The 22,037-nt window shown below is 35.4% G+C and overlaps 1 protein-coding gene across 1 annotated transcript in view; it reads left to right on the top strand.

Moving 5' to 3' along the window:
• Positions 1-22,037, top strand: part of LOC142352075 (uncharacterized) — a 182,777-nt gene that overhangs the window by 138,589 nt on the left and 22,151 nt on the right. Inside the window, exons 17-20 of the mRNA XM_075404432.1 lie at positions 217-426; positions 2,153-2,277; positions 4,130-4,340; positions 14,034-14,374. Coding sequence (XP_075260547.1) covers positions 217-426; positions 2,153-2,277; positions 4,130-4,340; positions 14,034-14,374 — 887 coding nt within the window. The remainder of the gene's footprint in view (positions 1-216; positions 427-2,152; positions 2,278-4,129; positions 4,341-14,033; positions 14,375-22,037) is intronic.

Raw genomic sequence — 22,037 nt, 5'->3', positions numbered from 1 at the left:
CACACAGATGGAAAAATGGAGTGGTCTCAGTTTAAGTATTCTTATGATGAATTTGTTTCTATATTTGTAGGGAATATTTGTACCCCGTGGGCCGAGCACAGTCTCTTCACAGGTCGAGCCCTAAATCAGGGTTGTGAAAGAAAATCGGAAATTTTGGAATGGTTTGGCCGAGGAAACATATTTTTTCATTTATGCATTGTAGTAATATGTTTGCAGAAGGGTCTTCTCAAACTGAACCCACAAGATGGCAACTGCGCCGGAGGATGCCAGTATCTAAATCCAGGAAGTGCTTCCCTCTTATCACTCACAGGACTTTTGCCTGGACAGAGTTATGAAGTCCAAGTTCAGTCAGAGACCATTGGGCTGATCAGCGCCACATTGATTGTCACTCAAAATCTATTTCCTGGTCAAGTTGAGTGGAGTCAGGTCAGCACTTTAATTGATGTCGCTCGTTTTGAATCTTTTTGCTCATGTTTAAAACAACTCTTCCGATTTAACAGAAAATCACGAAAACCGACATTTCTTCTGATTAAAGTCGACCAACACTAACGAAGTCGACAAAATTGCTTTGATCTGTTTCAGCAAAGTAAAATGCGACAACAGACAAAATCTTGAAATTAAATTGGATCAAAAATCGAACAATAAATTTCAAAAAATACAATCGCATGTCTCAAATGTAATAATCACTAACATTTGCCCAAACAATCGTTGCCTGAATTATTTAAAAACAAATTTTTAATTTCAAAGTTTGCATGTAAAAAGCTCTTTTGACAGATTTTTCGAAAACAGGAAAATTAAAAAAAATCAACAAACCGCCTCAACCCTACGCGTTACAACAAATCGAAGCATCAGATTTCACAAACAGTCTCTGGAACGAAGACTGCTAAAATATTGAGATATATTTTAAACATAGACATCAAACATCGTCCTTATTTGCTATACACTTGAATCTTTATGGTGTATAAATGAGAACTTTGAAAAACCACTTGTCAAAAAGGAAATTGGATTTTTTTTCTGTTTGTGCCTCTCCAGATTAGTGAGAGCGTAGTTTTTGCAACCCCAACACACAGTTGAGCAAAGTTATACATAATGAGATACTAAGTAATGACACGTGCTTTGTAACTGGGGTTGCATGGCGTACTGGGGGCACAAACCGAAAAGATCACAAAGTTTAATGGAATTTGTTTTCCCATCAAATCCTGAGGAAACCGGTGAAATTGGCTGTTCGGTTGGTTAATTCAAGTGAAAAAGATTAGAGAAATTCGGAGATGCATTCATAATACTTCAAAATGTTCCCACCTCGCCAAACCACATTGTTGGCTCAATTGTCTACCAAATGAGAAAGAAATAACATCTTCAAAAATTTGTATTTTTTTTTCAAAAAAATGGTGGACACAATTAAAAAATTGCCTTAATCATACCACTAGATAAAATAGAAACGCCTAATCATAACACTAATAATACCGGCTATTAGGCAGACCAAGAGATCAGACAAACAACATATTAAACCAAATGCAAACATTGCAGCCAAAAGTCAATGGCTACTTTTATTTTCAAAAAGACAGAGTCAAGATAGCATCAGATAAAAACTGAACTCAACAATTTGCCTTCAATTTCACCAGAAAAGAACTGGGGCCTATTTTTATTGAAAACACTTAACAAGTAGAACGAAACATAACGGTGAAAAGTAAAAAATTCGTTTTAGCTTACTGAGTAAAATTAATTTTGCAGACACAAAAACCATCAGTTAGAACCTGAAATAATGAAATAGCTCAATACTTACCTGTAAAAAAACAAATACTTAAGTTTTTGAAAGAAAAAATGGATCTTTTCTGTTTGTGCCCCCCCCCCCAGTGCGTTATGCGCCCCCAGTTAGAGAGCACGTACCATTACATAGTAATTTATTATGTAAAAATATGGCACGTTCGTCTGGGGGGTGCAAATAATATGCGCCCATACTAAGTGGGAGGGGGGACACAAACGGAAATTATCCGAAAAAAATGTTGCAAGGGGGGTCCGAACACCCCCCCCCCCCCCCCCTCCCCCCCCCCAATCATATGGCAAATTGATATACTACTTAAAACATTGTAAAAAGTTGCTAAACGAAATTCAAAAACAAGTTTTTTGTGGCTCGTATTGTTAATAACTTTAGATGGTGGCTGGGAGTGACACTTCCCTTCTGAAGTTCCAGATCTCATCTGGAGTTGGATCCAGTATTGTGATAGACTACATCGGAACCATTACTGACGTCACTCAACAGGAGACATTTCCCTATCGGTCCGTTCACTTTTCTCTCTTCTCCACTGTTATACGAAACTTGATACCAGTTTTATTTCTTTTTTTAAATTAGATCTTGCTAGCATATCTTCGATTCTGTCTACCCCCTCTCTTCCCTTAGTTTTTTTATGGTGCCCACTTACAATTTGGTTTGTTCAATAGCATGCTGCAATATAAACAAAAGCGGGAGGGGGGGGGGGGGTGTCAACACACAATAGAATATATCAGATATCTGTTATGAAGCATTTTGCAAGATCTTCTCAACTGTCCACTCCTCTTTTTATCAATACAAGTCAATATTTACCGTGAAGAGCACAATTTTTAGTTATTAATATCAAATCTGTTTTTACAAGAGCATTACTCATCATCGGCTATTATTTGCAAAGGCGATTATTATTACGTTTAAAATTGTTCACTTGTGTAAAAATGAGGAGGGAGTATATCAGAGACAAAGAGCTCAACTTCATAAGAAATCCAGATGAAATTTTAATTCTCCCTGTGGCTTAGCAACAAAACTGAATGAGTGGTAGATTCGTTTTTGGATGTTTAAATAATTCATCGTGTTCAATATTAAATTTGACAAACATAGAAAGATTCTGCGCAGAATTAGTTGGATGTTATTCAATTTTGTTCAAACACAGCGGCGTTAAATGGAAAGCACATCCGCAAAGTCACAATTTTTGCAAAAAGTTTTAGACGATAGCCAAAATTAGCCTGAACGGATGTAAACACATAAAAAACATAGACATCTCTGTAACAGTAGACGCCATGTAAAGCCGAAATAAATTATTTATGAATAATAAAAATGGCAAGAACTAAAAGAACATATGAGACATAGAAACGAATTAATTATTATTATTATTAGTTGCTCATGTTCGGCAATTTTTTGGATCGGAATCTAGTTCATTATATTCCCAAATCCAATATAACTCAACTGATGCTCTTTTAAACACTCAAGAAATAAATTAAAAGTATTTCCTGGCAAATGATGAATTACAATGCTGATGATGCGCATTTAAAAAAATAAAGAGACAAACATACAAGTGCAAAACTAACTTTTGAAATGACTGATGAAATAACAGGCAATGATTGAAGAACAACAAAACTCAGTTAGATCCTAGATGTATATCTTGCATGTCGTTTAAAAATTCTTGATCAAGTTAACCAGGATGTTCTTTTTATAACTTTTAAGTTGCGGTTTATGCCAAGATGGTTTAGCAAGCCGGAGTCTGGTTTAACAAAAAGAGAAAAGATAAGAATAATTTTTAGGATAAATTTCTTTCGTTTTCTGCCCTGTGTGAATTTTGGCGGCAACTATCAAGGAAAAACTTCCCATCATTTGACCAGAAGACCAAACAGAAACAACAAAATTTTGACAAATTTTCTAATGTTTGTTTCCAAACGTATGTACGATTTAGATTGTGCAGTTTTGTTGATAACATTGCTTTATTTAGATGTAGGATTTGTTCTAAATGTTCGGTTTCTAGAAAAAACGCAATTGTTGTTGTGATAGCGGTTTCAAAAGTAGGAAAGTTTTGCTATGTCATTCTGTTTGAAAGTTAAAAAGCGTTGTTTTTTTTTCTAAACTGCACTTTCGGTTCTTTGTTTGTACTGTAGTAACACGATAAAAAGATCAGAAACTTAAACTGCAATTCTCCAAGGACCAAGTTACAAGAGATGAAACACTTTTTTGGTTATCCTTACTTATCGAAAAAGTCAATTAAACAAAAATGAAATTTCTGGTTCAAATTTTGAACATGAAATGAGTAGCAAGGTTTAAAATTGGTCTCCATGAGAGCTAAATTCTCTCCGTGGAATGAGAGTTTGATCAATATTCTTTTTCTTGCTTCAGTCTGTCGAATTCCCTTCTTCTACCTACTACACCTGGTGAGTCTTACGAACTTGCAATCACCCTCCTCGGCCGCGGTTCGAACCCACTCCAGCGGATATTTGATGGTATTCAGTTCCACTGTTACCCTTCTACAATCACTGAGAATGATGCCCAGAGGGAAGTGACGTCACACAGCATTGCCATTGCTTACTCTACAATTGGAATTTTCATGGCAAGTATTTCAGCATGCAGTTTTTCCTTTTTTTTTCTAAGAAATGCGCTGAAAATCTAAAAAAAAGAATTCAAAAAATTCTAGTTGAAAATATTTAGCAAAAAATTGCGTTGAATATGCGCTAAAATAAGGCAAGAGGAGCTCTGAGTTTATAAAAGTTCAGCACATTTAGCTCAATTGAGCGCATCGCTTACAAAGTGTCGTAGGGTTTGGCTCAATTTTGAGCAAAAATGAGCTGAAATGGGCAGAAGTTCTGAACTGATTGCTATTGTTCCAATTGAGCTAATAATTTGTTTCTACATAATGCACAATTTGGTGGGCAAACCTGTTTGGTCCCAGCGAATACCTCTGAACTTTCTTTTCTTTAATGTCCCCAATCGATTCCACTGTGTATTATGAAATGGCCTAAACAATTTGCAATTTTTTGCTGGGTTGGAGAGTTGGAAAAGATAAATTTATACGAAGAGTCACATTGCAGGTATCAGTCTTTCATATGATTCATGAGGATAATCAAATTGTTGCAGGCAATCATTCTCCAGGTGCTCATTTTTCAATGCATTTGGTGACGTTTTTCGTTTATTTCTTACCTTAATTGGAAAAGCAATCAATGCAATACATAGAAAGTTGTCGTATTTAGTCTTAGGGTTGATCAATTTTTGATCAATTTTTGAGCAGACTGTTGTTCACAATCAGAGTTCTCCCTTTGCATTGACTGTCCTATGCATGCATAAACATAGTTTCACTTCAAGCGCACACAAACGTCATTGTGCCAGTTTTGTCAAGTCTTGTAACCTCTTGTTTCATTTCTTCAATAAATGGCGTAAGAGCTAGAGGAACGAATGACGGTTTATATGGGTTTTTACGCTACGCTCCATTTTTCCTCCTTATAGCTGCTTATAGTTGTTAAACAAAAATTAGAGTTTAATCCAAACATTGAATCAAAACACCCTCACTTCAGAATGGTGAAAATTATTTCCAAAAGTTTTTGAAGCATTACTAAATCATGCATTCATGTCAAATAGTTTTTGTAGAGCAAATGATTGTTTCAGATCAATTTTTAAGATAACGGCAAGCTGAGTGGAGTGAAAATTTGAGGCTTCCAACTAATGTATGAACTAATTTATTTAATCAGTCCAGTCGATAACTAAAAATTTGATTGACGTTGAAATTAATTATTTTCAAAAATACAAACTTTTAGTCAAGTTTTGCCCGTATGTTCTTTATTTGTCGACTTTTTCCCGTGAGTCAACGAGGAATGGGCCCATATGCTTTCTGAAGAAGTACACATTTAAAAAAGATGATGCTGTTTACTTTTTTTTATCTGATGCTTTATCTGATGCTGCTTAGATTTTTGTCTGGTTTTATCTGATGCCATTTCGACTTTGTTATTAAGTGTTTGTAAAAATTCGATTTTGATTTATAGTCGTAGTTTAAAGTTTGTTTTCGTTATTTGAATTTGTTGTTTATTGTGTCTTCTAGTCTTTTCAATGGGAGGTCTCCCGTCCCATCGGTTTTTCCCGATGACATTATATAAGTTTTTGTTTCACTGATGGTTTTTCCCACTGGCTATGCCTTCTCATAATTTTTCATCGTGTACGATTTAACAAGCTTCTGACAAAACCATTTTAAAAAAATTTGTGTAAAAAAAAATTGGAAAGCTGGAGCATTTTTTGGACCTTTTGTATTGCTCACCAAGGTACTCACATTTAATTTCTTTTTGGAAAACGAATTTTTTAAATGCGTTATTGATGGTAAAATTGATATGAAAACTTTTCTTTAGGCTCGAGAGCATAATTAAAAGAAAAAAAAAAGGATCCAATATTTGGAAGTTTAACTTATTTGAATTTGATATCAACTTCCTCAGTCGTTTTTTTTAAATTCTTTCCAAAAGAAAAAAATGCGTTTCAAGAAGAATTTTTTTCTTATGAGAATCAAATCAGATCCTAAAAGATGAATTTTGAAAGTTTGATTGTTTATCTTATAAGACGTCTTAACAGTTCTTACACGATAATAATTCTAATAATACGAGTTTTTTTTATATTGTAATTTGTCGTATCAGATCTTAGACGATAAAAATTCTAGAAAACGAATTTTTTTTTGTGTAAAATGATAAAAAGAAAAGATTTTAATGTGAAAGACCTTACAAGATCGCACTGGATAGAAATTGCCAGTCAGCATCTTATCAGACCTTACACGATGAAAATTCCACAATCATTGGGGCGGTTTAAATGCTTAAAAACCTATCTAGGTTTTTTAGTTGACAAGTGATGGCTATGATCTCATTTCTGTTGAGTTTTATGTTTTTTAACTTGTTACCCAGTCTCCTTAGAGACATTGTCTACCCGCTATGAAATGAAGTACATGTCGATTTGTCAGTTTAGGTTTCATCAGAGGCTACTGCGACTCGTTTACTGTTTTTTTATTTGAATATTGAAGCTGGCCATATTGAATTCGCTTTTCGCCATAAAAGACATCTTTTACTGCCCAGATTGAGGTCAGGACTCAAATTTTTGTCTGATCAGACTTTCCAGACCGAAATTATCTCTGATAAGACTTTCCAGACCCAAGTTACCTCTGATCAGACTTTCCAGACACAAAAGGTCTCTGATCAGACTTTTCAAACCGAAAGTGTTCTGATCAGACCGCCTTCAGACCATGATCTGGAGTCAGATTCAGATCACTGTACAGACCTTAATCAGACTATGATCAGACTCAAGTGTGCTCGAAGAGGTTATGGTCGGACCCCATTCCGCTTGCAGCCATTTATGATCAGACTGAAGTGCGCTCGAAACCGGTTCTGATCAGACTCAAGTGCGCTCGAAATAATCCAATCAGAGAAAGATTTTACTTATTTAAACAATCTCCAATATTTGCTATTATATATTCATTTCATAAAAACTGATAATTGCTGTATTTAATTCATCAAAGGAAAAATCAATTATAAAAGTTTTGCTAAACAAAACGAAACCCAACTTTCGAGATCAATTTTTATATGATCTACCGTTTTGTGTATATTACTGACTCCATGGATGAGTTTAGACAGCTTTTCATAAGAAACATCGTGGTCTCCAGTTGATAAAAGTCAAAGTTTCTTCTGAAGGGAACCGGTCTCTGCTATCAGCTGGACTCTTTTTTTCTGATCACAGCTATCAGACTTTTGATGAGTCTCTCATCAGAACGCTGCTTCATGGCTGCCTCTTGGCAAAGCCAACATCTCTCAGTTAAAAAGTGGACAAAAATGCGCCCAAAATGGTCCATGATCAGACCCAATTGGGTTCGAACACATTTCTGATCAGAGCCAAGTGCGCGCGAAGAGGTTATGATCAGACACAATTGCGCTCGAAGTCGCCTCTGATCAGACAAAAGTGCGCTCGAAGAGGTATGATCAGACCCAATCGCGCTCGAAGTCGCCTCTGATCAGACCCAAGTGCGCTCGAATCCGCCTATGATCAGACTTTTCAGACCAATTCGACCTCTGATCAGACCATCAACCAGACAACCGTCCAGACTGTAGTGCGCTCCAACTTCCTTCCAGACCCTGTAATTTTGATCTGGGAACACACGGGTGTGCACTCGACTTGGTCTGATCTTAAACCAATTTGGGTCTGGACCTCCACATGGGTGTCTTCACAACCATTTATTTAATCTTTTTTTGTTTATGTTTGTAGCATTTCTTCTCCGCCGACAGCAATTAGTGCTACAAGCATAATACGATCTTAGGGGATGCAATAATTTTTGGAATGTTCGTTACTATAGAAATTTGTGCTTGTCTCATTTCACCCTTTCCGTGTTATAAATGTGGACGACGGCAAGTACCCGTAACTTGGGTTGTTTTTTTTATATTGGAACGTTTTAAACTTTTCAAACAGTGACAAATTCTGATATGATTTCACTTTGTAGAGACTGTTGAACATAAGATGAGGGATGTTTAGGGTATGGCCAGTTCATTTTAATTTCAATTTTTAAATTTAATAGGCAGACATCCTGACATAATCATGCATAGCTCACCGGATAAGTTTTTATGGTCAGCACAAAAAATGTGTATCAGCTTATAAGAAACTTGTTTGTTAAACGAATATTAAGCAATAACCACTGATTATAAAGTCAAACTTTTTTTGTCTACCCTTGTTGAAAAGACCGAACAAAAACGACAAGAAGTTTCTAAGAGGTTTCCGGTATCTTCGGTTTCACAAGTAAAAAAACTTCGGTATGTTCGATTTGTTCGGTATTGTTGGTTTTGAACAAAAGAATAATCGGTGTGATTGTTTTTGATCGCAAGAGAGATTCTATATGTTCGGTATTTATACGTAAGAGCTCGTCGGTATGTTCGGTTTTAGACAATAGAAATCGACGGTTTTTTCGATTGGAAAGTCTGATTGTTCTGTATACAATGTAGTCAATTGTCATGATATGGACTTTTGGCGGGAATTTCAAACGTTCTTCTTAGAAAAAAATCTGAAAGAAAACGCAAACTCCTTGAAAATTCATTGTTAGCTCATTCACAAAAATAAACGAACGAGTATATGTTTCTTGATTAGTTTTGATTCAAAAAATATGACATACTTGTCGAACATTGATAAAAATTGGGTTTATTAATTCGCATTCACTGAGTTTTCACTTACTTTCTTGTAAATTGCAGGCAGAGGTTTTGACCGTTGGTTGTGTTTCCAAACGTTCAATGCTGATCCTTTTTATTTGTTTCGCCTGCTGGACTAATCTGCTTTTCAAACCTCTTTTTAACAAACTACTAGTGTTTTTCTAATCGATAACGAATCTCGATCAAGTTTCACAACTGCGATACCCAATCTCTCTTACGTTTGAAAATCAACAATACCGAATCTGTCTTACGTTTAAAAACGACTATGCTGAGTCGTTCCTATATTAAATAGCGAACATTAACGACGATACAGCCAAAAAAATCCTTGGAAATTTTGGTCGTTTTGGCTGGAAAAAGCGACGATACCGACAATTTTTTATGTTTTAAAACCGAATACTTCTCAACTAGGGTGTTGTTGAGTCTCCTCACGGCAAAAGAAAAGACAGATGTCCCAATTTTGAAGAAATTTGACTTCACAAGCGAACGTTTCATTTTACTGTACAGTTGCTTCTACGTTTTAACTCGAATTGCTCTTTTAACCTCCATGTTTTAATGAGATGATTTTTGCTTAGATTAGATACATTATTTCGCTTGCTTTTACGAATTATACCCTTATTGTTAATATTGTTCCATCTGTAAATAAACAAATTGTACATTTCTACCGCAATGCTATCATTCCAATCCTTCGAAAAACTCTCTAAATGCGAACTTTATCAAATTTATGTTGACCTTTTCAAAAAAGTTGAAGAAAAAGATGACCTTATAAAGAATTTTATTATACAATGCAGCACTTACATCAAAGAAAGGAGACAAGACGGTGATCAGGCAATATACAAAAAAGATCAGGAAGTACCACATAATTTAAATAACGAATACAAGGTTAGAACGTTTCCAACTTTTAATATTCCAGAAAACACGGAGAATTTATTAGTTGGAAGTAGTTTGGTTAAGAATCTGGTCAATGATCATTCAATACCGCAAGACATCTGCATTCACGCATATAGAGGTTCAACAACAAAAGAAAAGATAGCTGTTCTAGAAAAATATCCCGAGAAAGAACTTAAAACTGTTGTTTTGCAAGATGGAACCAATTCGATTTTAAAACAAAAACATCGTGATGTGAACGACCTTTTCAATGAATACATTGAATTAGTGGAAGTAGTGTCTCACAAATTTAAACCCAAATCTCTAGTGCTAATGGAGATCCCACCAATCAAGTCATCAAATCATAACTCTGTTGCTAATGAACGAATATCTGCTTTCAACAATAAACTTGAAATTTATGCAAACTCTGCTAATAATATGAATTTGAAATTATTACCCATTCATCAAATGATGCTGAAACTACCCCACTACAACTATCTGTTTTACGATGATTTACATTTTAATTACCAGCAGGGAGTACCTTTTTTAAAGAATGCAGTTTTAGGACACTTTCTTCTCACATCAAACAATATAATTGCAAACGCTCAATACAATCGCAGTTTCAACCAATCGTTCAATAGAAATAAATTTCATTCCTTTCAACGCAAACCATTCAACCAAACGTATTACTACACCAGGGGAAATAATCATTTTTAATAATTCGTATAGTAACGCGAGATGATGTATTGCTTGTTTTATATTTCGATGTTTAGGGAAGGCACTTCATGGAAATGGAGAATCAGTCTCATTATTCTACTCATTTTATCTTCACGAACTGTATCTTCAAGTGAATTGGTGTACGACAGTTTTCATGAGGTGCCATTATTCGTGTTAAACAATAGAATATCGGGAACGCCTTTTAATTTCATTCCAATTTCTTTTTCCCGTGTATTAAATATTTGTTTTGTCTTAATAGTTAAGGCTTCTATCATGATCCAATGTGGAGATGTAGAAGAAAACCCAGGGCCAGTTCTGAAATATGCTGAGTGCGTTAAAACAGTTGGCGCGTCTTTTAAAAATAATGTAAAGATTTTCTCCCTCAATTGTAGAAGTATTGTTGGTCAGAACTCCACCTTAAAGCAATTAATGGATGATTTGGGAAAAAACACAATTTTTGGCTTTACAGAAACATGGCTCAAAATGAATGACGATATCCGTTTTTGGGAAGTACGCAGTGAAAATTTCCAATGTTTCAGAAAAGATAGGAATCTTTCATTACATGACAAAACAAGTGGAGGTGGTCTGCTGCTCTATATACCTAGATCTTTCAAACCTAAAGAACGTTCAGATCTTAAAACCATCTCGGAATCGCGTTTCGAAAGCATCTGGGTAGAATGTGAGTTCATTAAAAAAAAGTATTTGATAAATATCTCGTACTGCCCGACCAAACACCTTTCTGAAATGTTTCTGTCAGAACTGGCGCTGGGAATTGACTGTGCTGCAGCTGAGAACAAACGAATAATTTTGATGGGCGATTACAATATTGATTTTTTTCAAAAGAACGAAAAACGAAAATTAGAAACGCTATTTATTCCGTACGGGTTGGTGTCATGTAACACAAAGATAGGGACAAGACAGAGTATCAATAAGACTGCATTGATTGATTATATCATCACAGAAAACTTCAAAAAATGTTTTGTTACAGAGAGCATCTTGAATAGTGATCACTATGGAACAGTTGTTATATTAGAAGAAAAAATGATGATGAAACAAATGCCAATCAAAAAAACTTTCTTCGACAAAAAGAACTATTCTAAAGAAAAATTCCAGGAATATATTCGGAGTTCAGATTGGAGTTCTTTCTGGATGTCACAAAATGCTAACGAAATGATGTTCCAATTTTGTATCATAGTCGAGCAAGCAATAAGTGTGCATGCACCATTGAAATCTTGTTTTGTGAGGAATGATAAACCGAAAATTTTCCTGAATAGAAATAAATTCATATCTGGAAAAAGTTTCAAATCACAAAAAGAAGCTTCCTTATTAAAACACTTTGTTTCTCTGAACACAGAAAAAAGTCGCTGGAAATTTATACAAGAAGTTAGGAACAAAGAAAAACAACGAATTGTAATAGATACTCTGCGTAACAGTTTCGGTGAGCTTATTACGAACGGAAAAGACATCGCAAACCTTTTGAACTTCAAGTTTTCAGTTTTGGGGGAGTACTTTGGCGAAAGAAAAAAATTTGATAAAACATTGTTCTCAGCTGATACGGGAAATGCAAATAAATTTTTTTTCAAATATGTTACTTGTAAAGAAGTCCATGATTTAATAAAATGTTTGAATGTGAACAAACCTTTGGGTCCTTCAAAAATTCCAGCATGGGCGTTGAAAGATGCCCAATCGGTCCTTGCGGAGCCTCTCTGTTTTCTGATAAACGAGTTTATTTCTGAGTCTTCTTTTCCGACTGACCTCAAAAAAGCTTTGGTCTCACCTCTTTATAAAAAAGGAAACACAGAAGATCCCACTAACTATCGTCCAATATCGGTAACCGGCGCATTGGCAAAAATTTTTGAACAAGTTATAAGGAACCAAATTAATGACTATTTGATCTCAAATAACTTGCTGTCACCTAAACAATTTGGATATAGGAAAAAAGTGTCCACAACAGATGCCATACTACAATGTACGGAATATGTACGAACCGAAATGGATAAAAAGAATACTGTTTGTGGAGCATTCCTCGATCTCTCAAAAGCATTTGACTCAATCTCACACGAAATACTAATAGAAAAATTGAAATGTTTAGGATTCGACGGAACATCTACACAATTGATTAGATCATATTTGAAAGACAGAACTCAAAAAGTAGTTTTCTCGGGAAATGAGTCCGACTGGATTTTACTTAACAGAGGAGTGCCGCAAGGGACAGTATTAGGACCAATATTGTTCAACATTTATGTGAATGATCTTCATAGAGCTATTGATAATAACAATTGTCAGGTAATCCAGTACGCCGATGACACTTTCCTCTATTCTTCTCATACTAATGAAAATATAGCCAGAAGTTATTTGGAAAAAAATATTGAAAAACTATGTTATTACTTCCAATCACATCAATTAATGATGAACAATAAGAAGACAGAATATATCGTGTTTGCTCCATCAAAAAAAGCACGAACTCCGTCTTATCTAAATGTTAACAATGTGAACATAGAAGAAACTTCGTCGGTAAAATATCTAGGAATAATATTAGACAACAAATTAAATTTTAAAGAAGAGATCAAAAGAATACTCTCCAGAATGGCGTGCAGCATCAAAATCTTGAAAGATATAAGGAACTGTTTTCCTATAAAAACTAGAGTAACACTATTGAACGCTCTTGTTTTAAGTCACATTCAATACTCATCTCTTATGCTCGTTGGTATCAGAAAAAATCTCATGATAACATTAGAAAAACAACTTAATTGGGGAATAAAAGTGTGTTTCAAAAGAAAAAATTATGATCGCTCGACTGATTTAAAAATAAAAAACAGAATCATGCCTGTTGAATTCCTTCTCAAATATCGATGTATGGTTTTTTTCTTGAAATATATTAGGAAACAATTGCCAGCTTTTAGTAACAACAATTTATTGCAAACTTCTAATTGTAACCAGAATGCGAGAACGGGAAAAATTTATCCGGCTGTGAAAAGTAATTCGGAATTCCTCGATAAATCATTGATGCTGCAAGCCATGAAATTGTACAATGAAGTTCCATATGAACAAAGACAAAAACTCGATAATGTTAAGAACATCAAAGGTTTTTTGAAAGAATTCTATTTCAAGGAATATCTGAAGGACCCAAAGGCGTTGGAATACAGAGATCTGTTGCGGGACCTTTTTTAAGCTTTCATTGTTTTTAATTTCCTTATTATCTAATATATTTATTTTTATGTTTTTAGTATTCCAAACGTTGTAAATAAAATATTTTCTTATTGTTTTATGTATTTTAGAACTTGTACATTGCCATTTTGTTGACACTTTTAGGTGTGTAACATTTTGGAATTCAATGTTTTCTTTTTTTTTTTTACATTTGCTTTGTAATACCTGAACCCCTCACTTAGTTGAAAATGAGAAGAGCAAAACTCTTGAGTATACAGACTTGCTATAAGAGAATATTCAGCATAAGTAATGACGATAGATTAATCAATATTATCAGTATATTTCTGAAAAGTGATTGATGAGTTTAGGAGCTCGTATGGATTACGATGCCATCTAACTCCGGCTGTCCTTGTGTGACTGCAATCAGATCAGGCAAGTACACAATCGGGGGGTCCAACAACCCATTGACAGCCGGAGCGGAATACTCAATCTATGCCCAGACCAAAACTGCCGCTGGGTTTCTCAGTGAAGTTTTCACTATCACCCAGAGCCTTTACGTGGCCAGTATGACCAGTCCAGTTGTGGATGCAAACAGCACCTCAATAACACTCACTGTCACATTTGAATCTGGCGTTGGATCTTCAGTCGACTGTGTTTTGAAGGACCTTCAGGGCAATCAAGTCCAGGCACAAACTGCCCTAGATTTCAAGTGAGTCAGTCAAAAATTACTCTTTCCATTCATATTGGTATGATTAATGGTCATGTTTTAAATGTATTCTAAAAATGCTGGTGTGATTTTCCCCCTGCATACACAATAGAGTATATCTTAGTGAGCACTCCGATAGTAAAGTAAAGGTTATAGAATCAAACAAACTCAACAAACATTGTCTGGGAGACGCGTTTGGTGCCGGACACTTTTGCCAAGACACTTGTCAGCTCTTGTCTTGCAACTAGAGTATATCACATTCGAGGAGAGTGTGATTAGGGATAGGGATAAATAACAGGAAGAATGCAACGGCTGACAACGGAATTTTCTCCGAAACTGGATGATGAACTCACAAAACTGACATTCCTACTCCAGAAATCGCCTGTTTTTAAACATAAGATATTGTCGTATCGTCGTTCCTTTCCAGTCGAAAACGACATTAGACCTTATGATTTCTACTCTTACTGAGAAATTTTTAATTTTTGAACATAAAAGAAGTCTTCGGAATCGTCGTTTTATTCCAGCCAAAAACAATGAAGCCTCTATGATTTTTTGTCAGTATCGTCGTTTTTGTTTGGTATTTAACAAAAAAAAAGATGCGGTATAGTCGTTTTTTAAATAAAAGTACGGGACACCAAGAACTGTAAATTTCGGACTTGGTTTTAAAAACAGATTAGTCCAGCAGACCGAACAAAAAAAAGGCCGCATGTTCGATTTCAAACATAACTAAACGTGAAAAACTTTCCTTGCAATCTACAAGAAATTATTTCAAAACTCATTGAATGTGAACTAGTAAACAGATATCTTAACAATGTTAAACAATTATATTACCTTTTGAATTAAAAAAATACCATGAAATTTACATTCGTTCAATTACTCTTGTGAACGAGCTGAAGAATAATTTTCAATAAAGATTTGTTCAGAATTGTTCCCAAAGAACAACGTTTGAAATTCCAGCAAAAAGAACTCTATCGAACGTTTGACTCCATTATAAACAAAAAACCTATATTTTTCTATGGAAAAACCGCGAGAAATTATTACGTCTAAAACCAAACATGCCGATGATCTCTTGTGTTTAAGTACCAAGCATAGCTAAACTCGTGAAAAGTTAACATACCCAATCTCTATTGCGTCCAACAACGACGATAAATAGTCCTTCTTACGTTCGAATCAGACAATACCGAACGTACTGAAGCTTTCTTAAGTTTGAAACTGAACATATCGAAGCTGTCTTACAATTTTTCATCGTTTTTGTTCGGTCTTCTCTACAAGGGTATGTCGGTAGCATAAGTCTTTGTTCGGTATTTAACATAAGAGATATTCGGTATCGTAAATAATTAAACGTATGAGAAATTTGATGTCGCTCTTTTAACCGACAATATCTTGCATGTGAAACCGAACATAGCGACAATCTCCTACGTTCAAATGCCGAACATACCGAATATCTCTTGTATCCAAACGCTGCTAAACCGAATCTCTCTTGCGTCCAAAAATGATGATACGGAATCTTTCTGGCAAATCTTTTAAAACAGATTATACGGAATGTTCTTGCGTCCAAAAACGATGGTACCGAATTTCCCTCGCGTTGAAACACGGCTCTCTTACATTTAAAGCCAAAGATACCGACCTTAATTTACGCCATTATGTTCCGGGTTCATGATTAGGGATTACATTTCTATGAGAGACATGACGAACAGTGGAGAATGGGTTAAATGTTCCAGAGGAAATATAATTCTTCACAGACCACCCTCAATAAAATTTGATGACATCGTGAGATCACATTCAACATTGCTCCGGAAGACCAAACAAAAAGATGCACGAAAACTTTGGCACGTTTGGTTTTCAACATGAAATCGTCGTAAGTTCTGTCGCTTAGACTTGTTATGTTCAGTTTTAAACCTAGAAATGCGTCGGTTATTTTATGCAAACTTTGAGTTTTCTTTTTCATAACATTGATGATAAAGTTTGAAATAGTACAAACTGCACACTGTTTGTGAAAAGTTTACAGTAAATATTTTTTTTCTTACAACCCATTTTAGGAGTTAAAAAAACAAGTAGTTCATTGGAGGAAAGGAGGTAAAATTTTATGTAACTGTTTCAGAAATGTAATGAGATAGTTTTGTTTGAACAATTTGTCTGTATTTTCTTCAGAAATGTTTTGGTTTGTTTTTCGTTTTAATAAAAACAAGTCGTGAGTTTTTCTGATGAGAGATAGGCAAATCTAACCAGTTGCTTTAGCTGTTGCCTAAAAACTTAGTGACGCTTTGATTCTATTGGTTTTCATGTAAAATTTGCTGTTATTTGCTGATTATTCCTTTTATTTCTTATTTTTCTAATATTATCTTCATCAATGAAACGCCTAATCTGCTTCTTGGCAGCACTTCAGCGAATTGTTCCGAGAGTTTGTGTTCACTTTCATTACTTTTTCGACATTTTTTGCTATTTGCTTCAATAAAAAATTAGTTTTGCTCGTACTTGCTGTTTCTTTATTGTCCTATAATTGAACACTTTTTATAAAATACCTCATCAGATGACGATAACTGATTATTGGAAATGCTGTGGTCTGAACTTCTCCAAATTGGAGCTAACATTTTTTAAAACTTTGACTGACACTGTCTATATTTAAGACATAATGGTTGGACGTGGCCAATTATAATACCTTAGTATATTTTTAAGGTTTGTGATGTCTTCTTTCGTTTTATTTGTTACTCTTTTTGTATCAAATTCTTGGTTTTTATTTCAAAACGTGTCTTGTTACGTTTGTTTTACTTCGCCAGACAAAGTCTGTTATGCCTTACCTACTTTTGCACAAATGTACCTAATATAATTGAAACTTGTATAATCTAGTCCACTCTTCTTTCAATCTACTTAATGCTCATAATGAACGCAGTTAATGCACGGCCAAATAAACATTGAAAAGAATGCAATCATAACAAAAAAAATGAAATTATAGGTTAGAGCCTTTCTTGTGTAAAGCACAGCGGATGCCAATCCTCCTCTGTCTTTCTGGTTCCTCATTGCTTCATGTCTCTAGCCAAAACTACGTTGTCAGAACTAATCACATCTATTGTCTACATTGAACGGTGCAGTTAACGATGAATTTAGGTCTCTAAAAACCGAGATAAATTATCTGCAGAAAGAAATCAAACGATCAATCAGGCAATCAGAAGAACAAAAAAGAGCTAAAATTTTGGCACGTGCAAGAGACAAGGGCAGCAAAGGTTTTTGGAGAGCAATAAAAGAACTAACAAATGACCACGAGTCAAAACAAAAAACTTGCGACTATCCCGATTTAACATATAAAGAGTCGAAGGCAGTCACAGATCATGAGAAAAGCGAGCTTTTCAAACAACTCCTAAAAGACACAATGAAAGACCACACAACAGTACCAACAGAAATTGCCGAACACCACGAGAAAATCGAAAAAGAAACCAAAGCATTTCTAAGTACAAACGTCGACACCGAGCAACTTTGTATTGTGATTAAAACAAAAGAATTCGATGAAATATTGAGAGTATCGAGAAAGTCATGCCCAGGACCAGATAAAATCAGCTACAAAGTGCTCAGTGAGTTACCACGGAGTATAAAAGCCCTAGCCTGCCTCCTCATTACTAGTTCAATTAACAACTCGTATGTTCCAGTAAATTGGAAAGAATCACAGATAACAATGATACCAAAGCAAGATAAAGACAGATCAAAGGCTGAAAACTATCGACCTATTAGTCTTACAAATCGCCTGGCCAAAGTTTGCGAAACTGTTGTGAAAAACATTGTCTTAGAACATTGCGAAAGTCTAAATGTATTTGGCGAAACTCAGAGCGCTTACAGGAAACATCGCTGTACCACAGACAATCTTATCAAACTCACTCAGCACGTTAGTGAAGCTTTCCAATGGTCTGAAATGGTTGGTTTAGTTTGCTTGGATGTTGAAAAAGCATTTGATGCCGTATGGCGTCTAGGGTTGATCCACAAATTGAATTCAATTGAACTAAAGATCCCAATCATTAAGTGGATAAATTCATTCTTGTCACAAAGGAACGTTTACATAAAGATAAATACTAGTGTTAGCGCCAGTTTCTGCCCGATAGCCGGTGTGCCCCAAGGCAGCGTAATTGCTCCCATTCTCTTCCTTATATACGTTAGCCGACTGCCAAAAATGAAAGCACAGATTTCACAGTTCGCTGACGATTTTGCCCTGTACTACAGATCTCGCTCAACACAACTAATTCAAAACAATCTGCAATCATCACTAAATAGCCTTATAGACTGGTGTGACCACTTGAAAATTAAAATAAATCCTAACAAAACTCAGTACATGATTTTTAAAAACCCATCTAAGAAAAAGTCTGAGCTCAATTTAAAAATAAAAGGCGTACCGGTCGGAAAAACACAAACGCTAAAGTTTCTGGGTATTACTCTCACTCCTCATCTCAGATGGAACGATCACTGCCAAAGCCTAATAAAGAGAGCAAACAGCAGGTTATTTCAACTGTGGAGACTTAGCAATCTAAACATCAACGAAGAGAGTCTTTTATTGGTATACAAATCTTGGATCCGGCCTCTTTTTTTGTACTCAAATGCCTGTTGGATTGACCAATCCCAAGCAATCATTAATAAAATAAAATGTGTCCAGAATAGAGCCTTGAGGATCTGCCTACGAAAACCGAGATTTTACAAGGTCCAAAAACTTCATGAAGACGCAAACATGCAAACAATTAGAGAAGTTCAGATTAAACTAGCAAACGGGTATATTAGTCGGGCAATTAAACACAACACACAGTCTGTAGTGGAACTAATTCACAAAAAAAGGCAGTACCCGCTTAATAATTGCAAAAGTACTCTCGATCACCTTCAATACTAAACAAAAAGAAAAAAAGAAATGACAAACTGGTGCACACTAGCCATCCGGCGTATGTAGCAGCTCAAAACACTGATGAATGACAGAATGAGGATCGAGCCCCAGTGCATCCCCAACTTCAAGACCTTAAATTGTTTTCCAAGAAAAATCGGCAGCCGGACTGACATCAGTGGAAAACTTAGGAATTGAATAAATAGGAAGACGAAGACAAAAACGGGAAAACAAGGAAGTGCAACTTTATATTGAAATCTCAGCGAAAAACATCACACGATTTTAAAGACTAGCAAACGAAATAAGACAAATTATTAGCCAGCAGCGCAGTTGTGAGGAGCAACGAACACGAAGATCTCTATACCTACAGCTACGGTTCGACTCCAACTTTGTTTATTTATCACTATGCGATTTTGTTTTTCTTTTTTTCATATATCAGTCAAAGCGTTAACTACCTACAGCCAACTCAAATTGATTTAGTATAATTGTTGAAGCCAAGCTGATTGGCGCAGCGGAGAATTACGTATACACGTAACTAACAAATCGAACCGATAAGAGTTCGAAGCCGAGAAGTGTCACCTTCCTTTTATTTCCTTCTCTTACTTTTTGTTTTGCACATAGGCGTCCTTTAATCCGATCAGAAATATTATGAGTGTATGGCCAGCCGCTCGCTTAGTCAATTTGGGGCCAGACACAACTTAATCTTAATCCACTTCATTCTTTTCATTCTATTCAGCCAGCCGCTCGCTTAGTAAATTCGGGGCTGAACAGATGACCAAAAACACCAAAACAAAAGCTAATTACGGCAATTATCAATTTAAGCAAGCTTCGTTTCCTTTTGAAATCTTTATTTCAGTCTTTTTACCATCTATTTCATACTCCACTGAATTAAATTAAACAAGAGAAACACTTCATCATCTAGCTTTGTGCTGCGCGCGGTTTGGTTTCATTGGTTTTATGGTTAGGTCAGCGTAGCACTTTTAATCAAGCACTTCTTATTTTTCGTCAGTTCTGATTTTTTTTTATTCACTTTCCTTTAAGAAATTAAAACAAAATTCATTTTAACTTTTTCAGTCCTTTCTTTTCAAACAGAAAATTTTTGCATTTGTTCTCCTCAGACTGACGACTATTATATTATACGAATTAAGATCATTTGTTTTATACTACCTATCTGCTTTAATTGGTTGGAAGTTAATTCGTATTGCGATCGAAAAAGTACTAAAAATATGGCCATCAAACATGGAACTTAGCGCGGACAGCTAATTCAATATTAACAATGCGAGCGTGGGTTCGAGACTCAGGATGAGCCAATTTCATCCGTCTCAACTTTTCAGACAATTCCAAACTGAGAACAATGAAACTATGGTGCCAAACACCTCCAAAAACAGAACAAAACTTAGTGCAATGCACTAATAAGGGTTAAAATTCTGACATCCACACAATGAGGTTCGAGTCCCACCAACGTCATCAAACATTTAATATCCTGAAAAATTATTTTTTTTTGTTTTAATTAAATAACAGTACTTGTTACTTACCTTGTGATAAGGAAAGTTGCCGATCACACCATCCCTACGAGGCTAGCCATGAATCCGATCCATTATCTTTTTGAAATGCCAAGTTCAGCCAGTAGAAGCCCTCCATGGTGCTTGAAATGGCTGAGTGCGCCGGATGCAAAAGAAATCTTTAATACAACAGGAACAGAAACTCAGTTTTAACGAGAACTTTCTGCTTCAATACTTCTTTCTAAACTGAAACTCTTTCTTAATATGTATTAAACTTCTTTTAACGAATGGTTGTACATAAATTGTGTAATTGGGCGATCTATTGTCTACATTGAACTGGTAGAGCTTCATGTGTGTGTGAGAGAGAGAGAGAGAGATATGACAATTTAGCTTCAGACAATTTATCATCCATTCACATGACAATTTATCATCCATTCACAATTTATCTTCAGTTGTGAAATTCCAGCATTTTGAAAGTTTTAAGACAAGCAGGCAACTTGATTTTTGAAACCAATTCTCTTCCTTCGAATCGGTCTTTCCTAGTCCTCTTTTCTAAATTGAAGAAACAAATTTTGGTTTTATTTGTTAAATGTGAGCAATAAACTTTATATGACGAACATTCCTGGGTCTATTATTGGGAATACACCTTCTTTCCCATGAGTTTTCGGGTTCTAGAAAAGTGGACAACATAGATATAGAAAACATGACGACGTATGAAAGCTAATAAAAATAGATATGATCTGTTTCAACACCTGACTATAATTTCTGTGTTGATGAGCCGCACGTAACACTGGGGTAAAAGACATTTTGCTTGAGGGCGTAGCGGTTTCAGGCTCTATAAGCTTAGTGGCGAAACAAAATATATCCAACAAACTTAACGACTTTAATGATATTAAAACGCAGGCACCCGTGCTTTTGAAAAAGAAAGAGATTTACAATCCCAAATGAATTAAGCTTCTGCTTTAAAGACCTGAAACAAAAATGTTCAAAATTAGGACAAGGAGATTCAAAAATCCTAATTTTGAAGCTCTTTTTCAAATTTTCTCCGAATTTAAAAAAAAAAAATTAGGTGAAAAGTCAAAATTCGGAAGGCTTTAAAATATCCCTCAGCTGTTGTCACGTTTCGTCATGAAAAATATTCTTGGGTCTCACTATGTGTTTTTTTCATGGCAGCGAGGAAAGTGGTGGGGCCAGAAATACTGTAAATTGGTTCAAAATCTCTTTAACTTAAATAACAGTAATGCTGACATGACTGCCGTCTGCTCATTCAGTTTCATTTGTATCCTCAACAACCAGAGCAAAAGCGCGTCAGTTC

This window comes from Convolutriloba macropyga, chromosome 13 (assembly GCF_964194025.1).
Source record: "Convolutriloba macropyga chromosome 13, txConMacr16.3, whole genome shotgun sequence".
Taxonomy (NCBI): domain Eukaryota; kingdom Metazoa; phylum Xenacoelomorpha; order Acoela; family Convolutidae; genus Convolutriloba; species Convolutriloba macropyga.
This window is presented reverse-complemented; position numbering and strand designations above follow the sequence as displayed.